Here is an 8,381-nt window from a genome sequence, read left to right as displayed (position 1 = left end):
GGAGCCGCATGGTCGGTGCCGCGGGCGAGTCATTATCATGGGCGCCGTCGACCCGTACCAGGGGCTTCAGATCCTTGGCAACTGGTGCAGCGGCCTCTGGGGCCGCCGCAGGGGCAGTTGCGGCATCTGCCTCCCGGTACTCTGAGACCACGCGCACGCGACGGGCGCGCGCTGCGGCCGGGCGCAACACGCGCGGCGCGGCGGCGGTGGCGGCCGGGCGGCGCTGGCCAGCGACGGCGCTCATCGTGCGGTTGTAGGTCAACATCTGATCGGAAAGATTGCGAAATGGTGAAGGGCGAGCCTGATACGCCGATCGGGAAGGCTCTCCGGAAGCGAGGGCTGGCTCCCGGAAAACGCCCGCCGAGACGAGTGCGATATAGCTCAGGTCGGATTATTTGGGGACGTCAAATGAACTGAAGCAAACCAACTCACCTTGTCAAGCGCTGCGCCCGATCACCGGCTACGTGCAACTGCGAGATCACGTTGGTTGGGAGTGCCGGGAGAAGCGCTTGTGAATGCAGGTTGTCAAAAGAAACAATAATCATGCCTGTTCATCAAATCAGAAGTGGCAGGACTGCGCGGAACGCCCTGATCAGGCCCGTCCACACAGAACACTGCGCAGCTTCACGGCCAGCGACGTGACCTGCACCAGTAATGCGAGGCTGCACCGCACATCATCCTACGTGATCGCGTGAGCAATACACAACTAGTTATATGCGTGCATGTGGATGTGGGCAAGGTGGCATGTGTTGGCTGGCACTTGGGCAAGTGCCCACTTGCGTTGCCAAACGGCGCCGCATTCAGGCCCAAGAGCCATGCTCGGCGTACGACCCCTGCGGACCAATGTGTGCATCATGTGTTTGATAGCGTCATCGTGCCGCGCCAGCCCCACATAGGTGCCCGACGACTCAGCCAGCCCAATCGGCACTCACGCAATTATGAATTACTCATGATGTGTATGCTGGTGAGGTGTGCTGCCTGGTCACCGAGCTGCAGGACCTGGCATTGCCCACCCATACCAACGGGCGCATGAGGTGCCCCCACAAATTTCATCCCTGCAATCGCACCAGGGGGCCACCCCTGCGCGCTAAAACGCCACCATCGCAGCGGCCTCGCTCGCCGCGGCGCTCATGCGCTCCATCAGCGCCCCATCCCGCACGACCGCCTCCCCGTACCGCGCCCCCAGCGCCCGCCGCAGCGCCCCCACCTCCTCGCCGCTGTCCGCGGCGCCCTCCGCCTGCCCGCCCCCTGGACCTCCATCCGCCCCCACCGCCCGGCCGCCCGCCGCCCAGCGCCGCTGCGCGACGCTCGCACGCCTCAGCGCCTGGAACAGAGCCAGATCGCTCCCGGGGCACGTCGCCGCGCAGATCTGAGCGAGATCGCGCAGCACAGCCTCGTCGTGCGCGCCGGCCGCCTCGAGCGCCTCGGCAGCAAGGCTCAGCAGCTCGAACGCGGCCGCGCCGGCGACCGTCGCTGCGTCGCCGCCGTCCGCTTCGTCCCCGCCGCCGCTGTTGTGCTCGTCACTAGCGAGGGCACCCGGCAGTGTTGCGTGTAGGTCCCGCCAACGGCGTTTCATGTCATCCGCAAACAGCAGCAGCGCCTCCCTGCGCGCCGCGGCCTCCTGCTCCTGATCCGGCTGCTGCGGCTGGGTGCCGCCAGCGCCGCCGCCATCTCCTGCGCCCCCTTCCAACTCGCCGCCGCCGTCCCCGCCCCGCGCGAGCGCCACCAATCGCGGCTCGTGCCGTGACCCCACATCCTCATATATCCGTTCCAAAATATCTCCCAGCACGCGCTCGCTGTCAGCACCGCCGCCGCCGCCGCCGCCGTTCCCGCTGCTGGCGCTGCCGGCCGCATCGCCCGCGGCCTCATCCGCACGAACGAAGGCGAGCGGCGAAGCGGTTGTGAGGCGCTCTTCTGACAAGCATCTGCGCTTGAACGAAACCATTGAGGATGCCATTGCTCTCATAGCTTGTTGACCGAGTCCCCCCGGTGCCACTGCAGGCCACGCCTTTCGACGGCACGACTGCGGGCTGACGCATCCCCGGTCCAATCCACAACCCAGTGGGGACGCGCTGCAGCCTCTCCGGCGTCGGCTCAACGCCATAAACCTGCGCCCCCCATCGATCGCATCGCCTACCCGGCGCCACGCACGGGCGGGCCCGCAGCGCCCGGCCCCGCCACGCCTGCCTGAGCCGGCGCTGCCGGCCGACCTAGCTGGGAGCCACCTGCCGGGTCCCCTGCCTCCCACCTGTCGCAGGCACATGTAAACCCGTAGCCCCCCTCCAGCTCAGCGCGCCTCTGCCCCAGCGGCCGCAGCGCGCCGCGCCCCAGGTAGTTGATCTGGACCTCCTCGCCGGCAGCCACGCGACGCCCGGCGCGCACGACCATTGCGTCCCTCAGGCAGTAGTTGACCGCGTTGGGGCTGCGTTGACCGGGGCGGGAGCGCGCGCCAGGTTGCGCGCGCATGGGGGAAATGAGCTGGACGGTGGTCGGGCTGCGGGGGGGTGCTTGCAGCTGCCGTCTGACGAGAGAAATGCGCTGTCTGACCAGGGCGTGTTTGGCAGAGCGTGCTGATTGCGTGTTAACGCTCATGGGAGGACCTTGCCCAGGGCAGGCAAGGGTGTGCAGATGCATATGCGTCCTGATCCCACGCAAAAAGAGCGGCGTGCATGGGCCGCGCCGCCGCGGCATGCGTCCAGCCCTCCCCTGCGCCGCTGCCGTGCGCGTTTGTCTCTGCGGCAGGCCAGGCCGCGCGCCTGCAGGAGTGGTTGAGCAGAGAGAAGGGACCCCAGAGCCCCAGCTGGCTGGTCAGGGGCGCGCCGGCACAGAGAGAGGCAGGCAGATCCTGGAACTGCTCCCCGTAACAATTCAGCACTGTTTGGAAGTTGCAGAGGTGCAGGTGAACGGGTGGGGGCCGTGGATGCAAGTGGGTGGGTGAATGTTGCGGGCACAAGTAAGGGTTGCTTTGATCAATATGTCTAAGGGGAGCAGCAAATGGTAATAGAGGGAGTGGGGTGGTGGCATCATTATGATGGCAAGATGGCAGCCAGCGCTTGGTTGCGCGGCGGGGTTCTCGTGCCCAGCAGTGTCTGTGGTCGCTGAAGGCGGTCGCTGGAGGCGCACCCACGGCGCGTGGAGCGCCGCAGGCATTGCACAGCCTGCCACCTCCAGGCCATGCGGGGGCAGCAAGCAGGGGGGACGGGCGCGTGTTGCACGAGAGCGCAGGCGACACTGGTTCGCTGCGCTCACCGATCGCCGCCCACAGCCGCTCCTCGCTCATCCCCAGCTGCCGGAACTCGACGCCACCGCCACCGACGCCGCCGCCAACGCCGCTCTTCTCTGCACCCACAGGCGGGGCCAGCAGACTAGGTAGTTTTAGCGCCGCCGCACCGCCGCCGCCGCCGCCGCCGCTGCCATCGCTCTCACTGCTTTCGCTGGTGCTGCCGTCCGCGGTGAGCGCCGCCAGCCACGCGGCCTGCCAGGCGCCAAGACGGACGCGGCCCGATGTGATTTCATCGAGCAGCACATCATGATCTGGGATGTCACCCAGATCACCCTCGACCAACGCAATCGGCGGCGTCACCAGCAGCAGCTGCCCAGGCACCAGGTCGGCCGTCGCCACCAGGCCCCTGCCCTTGCCTGCGCAGCGCCCGATGACGATGCGCAGCATGAGTCATGTGCTCAGCGCCTGATGCTGCGTGTTGCAAGGATGTCACAAAGCGCAGCGTAGGCCCCCAGCCTCCACCAGAAAACGGGCACGGCTGGGCACACCATCGCCGCGCACCCTTGATAGCAGCTGGAGCGACGGGGCCGACGAATGGCACAGGGCACACGGCCACATCTAGGTACACGCGAGGATCAATGTCGGCATTGTGATTTCCTGCAGCATCCGCAAACGCTGGGGCATTTGCTGCCGCCCTGCAGCGGGCGGCACGTTGCCGATTGATGGCAGCAGCACGAGCAGCCGTGCAGCCCACAGCAGCCGCGCGTGTAGGGTGGCCCGGCTGAGTCAGCGCTGCGGAGTGAGCCATTTAAATCGCTTATATACACGTTTTTCAGGAGTTGTTTGTGCAAGGAATGTGTCAGTAGAGATCTACAGGCCAGCGGGACTTTTCCATGACCGTCTCACACCGTGACGAAGCTTATTAGACGATAAGTGTTCAATGACTGTTGAAAAAGTCCACCCAGCTTGCGGTGATCAGCGTTTGACCCATGGGCACCGCTGCAATCACCGTGGTGACGTGTTGCCGCGGTCGACATCCGCCTGCAGCTGAGCAACAGGCCCCGCCATCTTGCCCTTTTTGACAGGTTTTGCAGCATTACAGCATCGTGCACTCATAACTGTCTAAAACTGCATTACGGTAGCTGTGGTGGGCCGTTGATAGCAGCCGACACATCGCCAAGCAGGCGGGTTGATGGACGATGCAGAGAGGCACACGTGAGCGCCTAACTCAGCACTTGGATCAGAGAGCATCTGGTATCTTCATCCTTGCGAATATCAGGCCCACGAATGAGGTGTGTTTTTGAGGGCAAATTCGCTGCAGCACCACCCTGAGCGCCGGAAGGGGCATGCGATCTGGTATGACAAGGTAGACACCAGGACCGCTGGGAAGCACCCACGAAGCGAATGGTCGAATTAGAAGCAGAGACAGCCTGGTGCCTCGGCCCGCATGCTGCGAGGGCGCCCCGCCATGCACGCTGGCCGTTTGTTCGTCGGCGGCACGCAGATGCTGAGGCCCCCCCTGACTGGCGCAGCCAGCAGATTGCAGAATGCACACCAGGCAGGCAGGGAAACAAAAAGGGCACGAGGCCTTGGCGAAACGAAGGCCACGGGTTCAGTCAACGTCCTCCGCCACACCGCCACCGCCAGCAACCGGCAGCTGGCCCGCAGCTGGCGTGCAGCTGCCCTGCAGCTTCCTGACTTACTCGTCGGCCTCCTGCCCCGCCGGCGCCTCCCACGTGCCGACCGCCGCCCACTTATATGAACCCTGCCACCCGGTCAGCAGCCTGCGTCGGGCGCCACCACCCCTGCCGTCCACGCCACCGCCGCCGCCCCCGCCACTGCCACCGCCGCCGAACAGCCCAAGGCCCGGGTAGCGCCGGAGGCGACGCCGCCGGCGGCGGCGGCCAGCGTCGGGCGCGCCGCTGAGGGCGACGGCCTTTGCCCTCTCCGTCGCGTCGTCTGCCCTGACCTTATCTGACAGCTCCTTGAGCCCCGGGAACCCCAGGGACGGCGTCGGCCCCGTGACGGTGACGGGCGTGCCCCAAGGGATGTCCTCCGCCGCGGCCGCGGCCGACGCCGACGCCGACGGCAGCAGCTCGACTGCCCCAGGGGCGGCGGCCGCGTCCGCCAAGCCGGCGGGCGTCGCGCGTTTCTGGGCCTGGCCGCCGCGGTGGTGGTGCCTGCGCGGCGTGGGTCGGCGGCCGGCGAGGTGAGCAGGCAGGCGCCGGCGCCAACGGCGGGGGCCAGCATCGCCGCCGCAGCTGCTGCCGACGACAACAACCAGAAAACCTGGCGGCGCCATGAGAGAGCGTGGCGGAGGCGGAGGCGGAGGCGCAGGCCCCCCTGAAACGCGTCGCAGAGCCGCACAGCAGCGCGCACCTGTGCGTGTGCTCCACGTGCAGGAACGTGAATTCTGCGCAGCAGCCGCGCACGCCCCAGAGGTTGTCCTCCCTGCTCACGATGCCTGCGGCGGCCGGCGCGGGCCCCGTGGTCGGATGGGGAGCGCTCGTTGCGGGCAACGGGCGCGCGAGCACGCGCGGCCCCCTGACGCGCTGGCAACGGCCAGGCCCTGCGAGCGCCCAGCACCCCTGCCCCACCCTCGACCTGCCAGCCCGTAACCCCCCGCTGCGTTTGACATGCACGAAATGAGGCACCCCAGGCATGCAGCAACCACATATGCAGGTCGGTCAAGCGGCCGGCCGCGTCCCCAGATCGCAGCGGCGGCCGCCCACCGTATCCGAGGAGCGCCATGTGATAGAATAGGATGGACATCTGGATGGTGTCGACGGGCGCGATGGCCCCCACCGCGTTGCGCATGTGCATCTCGATCGTGATCTGGCGCGGCAGGTGGCCGCGGTTCAGCACCAGCGACTGCAGCACGCTCGGCTCGTGGCCCTCTGGGGGGGTCGGGGTTGAGGGTTTGCGTAAAAGGGGGTTGGGACGCGCGACGAGGGCGCGCGCACATGCAAGTTGTGGAGAGGGGGGCGCTGGAGTGGGCGGGGCTCGGGGATGGGTAGGCGGGGCGGCCGGCAAGCAGCGGGGGCGCCAGCCGGGGGCGACAGCATGGCGGAGCGCGGGCTCGAAAGCGGGCCCGTCGCGTGTGGCGGCGCTCGCCATGGAGCTCCTAATTGTCGGCAGTAATGAAGCGCCCACCGACCCTGCCCCGCGGTCGAGCCCCCCTGCACAGCTGCCCACAGATCAGCGGCCGATGACTCACCGATGTCGATCTTGAGGAAGTCGACCACGTTGTGGCCCAGCCGATGAGTAATGCTCGCGTAGTCCTCAAACCTGCGGGTGATGCAAGCGCCACCGTGCCAGCTACGTGAGAACATGCGGCCTCGGGGGCTTCACCAGCACACGCACACACACACACACACACACACACACACACACACACACACACACACACACACACACACACACACACATATGGGCCCCGCTGCTGGGAGAACGCGCGTGCGGAAGCCGGGGCCGCCCCATAAAGCGTGGTGCGCGGCGCTCACAGCGGCTGCGTGGGGAACCCGAGGCAGGTCTTGTGGTAGTGGTGGCGCTCGTCTATGGACGCGCCTTCGTACGTGCCTGCGGGTTCGAGCGGCGCAGGCGCGGCCGGCGCTCACACCGGCCCTGGAGAAAGCCTCCGCCTCAGCCGCAGCCGCGCACATGCAGCTCCCCGCGCTCGCGATAGACTCGCAGCCCGGCTGAGAGACGGCCGGACGCCGCTTTGCCGCCGCGAGTATCAATGTGTTGGCCGCACTCACAATCAAAGGTGTGGATTTCGCACTTGGTGAGCTTGAGCATCTGCGGGCCGGCCAGGGCACAGGGAGGGGGAGGCGGGCGACCACTTTTCAGGCACGAGCCCACGACCGCGTGAACACCCAGGCGTGCGGGTTCCTCGGCCCGGCCCCGAGCGGCGGGCCCGGCGCGCGCCCTCACAGAGCGCCGAATGATGTGTGCACACGAGCGCGGCCACACCCTCCCCTTCACAGAGCGGCGGCCGCTGCGGCTGCGGCTGCGGCTGTGGCTGCGGCTGTGGCTGCGGCTGCTGCGCGGCGCCTCACGTCTCTCTCAAAGGTGAAGTCCCCCTGGCTGCCTAGGGAGTAGATCACGCAGGGCGGCGCCAGCTTGGACACGTCGCATATGATCTTCCCGCCGTCCGCCTCGGAGCCCACGCGGCGCAGCGGCTGGCTCGGGGGGCTGCTCGGGGGAGGCGGGGGCGGGCGTGCAGCAGTTTTGGGGGTGTCGGGGTGTCAAAGAAGCCAGCTGCGTGGAGCAGCCGCGGGGTCGGGCGGGCAGGCGGGGTGCGCCCACCCCAGGAGCCGCGGCCACGCAGCAGCTGCTGCCACGTGCCAGAGCTGCTCGTGTGTGCGTGCGTGCCGCGGCGGTGCTCTGGCGCCCGGACGGTCAAACGGGCTCCAGTGAGGGTCACAGCAGCTCTCGTCCCAGGGGTGTGGTGTGCGTATTTGTGTGTGTGTGTGTGTGTGTGTGTGTGTGTGTGTGTGTGTGTGTGTGACCCTGGGGGTGGGGTGGGGGGATCACTGCGGGTCGAGAGGCCCACCATGCGATGAAGGGGTTAAAAGCGTCATAGCGCTTCCAGCTGTGCACGTCCTCCTTGGATTTGTTGATTGTGTACGGCCAGACGGAGCTGCCAGGGGGGGGGGGACGGCGTGGGGTGTGAGGAGCGGCTTGGGGGCTGGTGGCAGAGGGAAGCGGCGGCGGCGCGGCCGTTCCGAGGCGCCCGACATTCTCTGCCGAGGCGCGAGTCCGCGCGGCGCGGCACAGGGGGGTGAATCCGGGCAGCAGGCCGCCGTGTACACCGCTGGGGGGTGCGTCCGCGGGGAAACGCACTTGATCAGGCCAAGGCGGAATTCGGAGAGGTTCGCTACCGCCTGGTAGCCGTAGGCGCCACCATACAGGCCCTGAGCAACGCACTGGTGCCACGCCGCCGCTGCACTCCCGACGAGCGCAGCGGCCAGGAGCAGCGCGGCAAGCTCGGCAGTGCGCGCCCCACGCGCCATTGTTGGGGTGCTGCTCCGCTGCGCAGAGACGTATCACGCAGCCGGGGCGTCTGGGCCCACCGGGTTGCCCCTTGCAGCAGCGCGCAGCGCAGCGGTTGCGCTCCGGCGCCGGATCGTGGCCACGCACGGGTGACACCGCACTG

At 67.7% G+C, this 8,381-nt stretch overlaps 3 protein-coding genes across 3 annotated transcripts in view; all 3 read right to left on the bottom strand.

The window, feature by feature from the left end:
- The window catches only part of MNEG_2932 (Aldehyde-alcohol dehydrogenase), a gene marked incomplete at both ends in the record, with an annotated part of 1,422 nt that extends 1,157 nt beyond the window's left edge, over nt 1-265 (bottom strand). Inside the window, one exon of the mRNA XM_014048597.1 lies at nt 59-265. Coding sequence (XP_013904051.1) covers nt 59-265 — 207 coding nt within the window. The remainder of the gene's footprint in view (nt 1-58) is intronic.
- Nucleotides 266-1,087: 822 nt separating this feature from the next.
- MNEG_2931 (hypothetical protein) lies at nt 1,088-3,670 on the bottom strand (the record flags this gene model as incomplete). Its single annotated transcript, XM_014048596.1, has 3 exons — nt 1,088-1,925; nt 2,249-2,422; nt 3,264-3,670. The coding sequence occupies 3 exons, from the start codon at nt 3,668-3,670 to the stop codon at nt 1,088-1,090; spliced, it is 1,419 nt and encodes a 472-aa protein (XP_013904050.1).
- Nucleotides 3,671-4,922: 1,252 nt separating this feature from the next.
- On the bottom strand, nt 4,923-8,238 carry MNEG_2930 (hypothetical protein; the record flags this gene model as incomplete). The annotated part of the gene is made up of 9 exons (XM_014048595.1): nt 4,923-5,403; nt 5,603-5,687; nt 5,956-6,120; nt 6,441-6,511; nt 6,727-6,802; nt 6,982-7,021; nt 7,282-7,417; nt 7,779-7,865; nt 8,069-8,238. 9 exons carry the CDS (start codon nt 8,236-8,238, stop codon nt 4,923-4,925), a joined length of 1,311 nt encoding a protein of 436 aa, XP_013904049.1.
- Nucleotides 8,239-8,381: the final 143 nt, after the last annotated feature.

This window comes from Monoraphidium neglectum (genome assembly GCF_000611645.1).
Source record: "Monoraphidium neglectum strain SAG 48.87 unplaced genomic scaffold scaffold00349, whole genome shotgun sequence".
Taxonomy (NCBI): Eukaryota; Viridiplantae; Chlorophyta; class Chlorophyceae; order Sphaeropleales; family Selenastraceae; genus Monoraphidium; species Monoraphidium neglectum.
The sequence above is the reverse complement of the archived record's forward strand: the minus strand, read 5'-3'. Positions and strand labels throughout refer to the sequence as shown.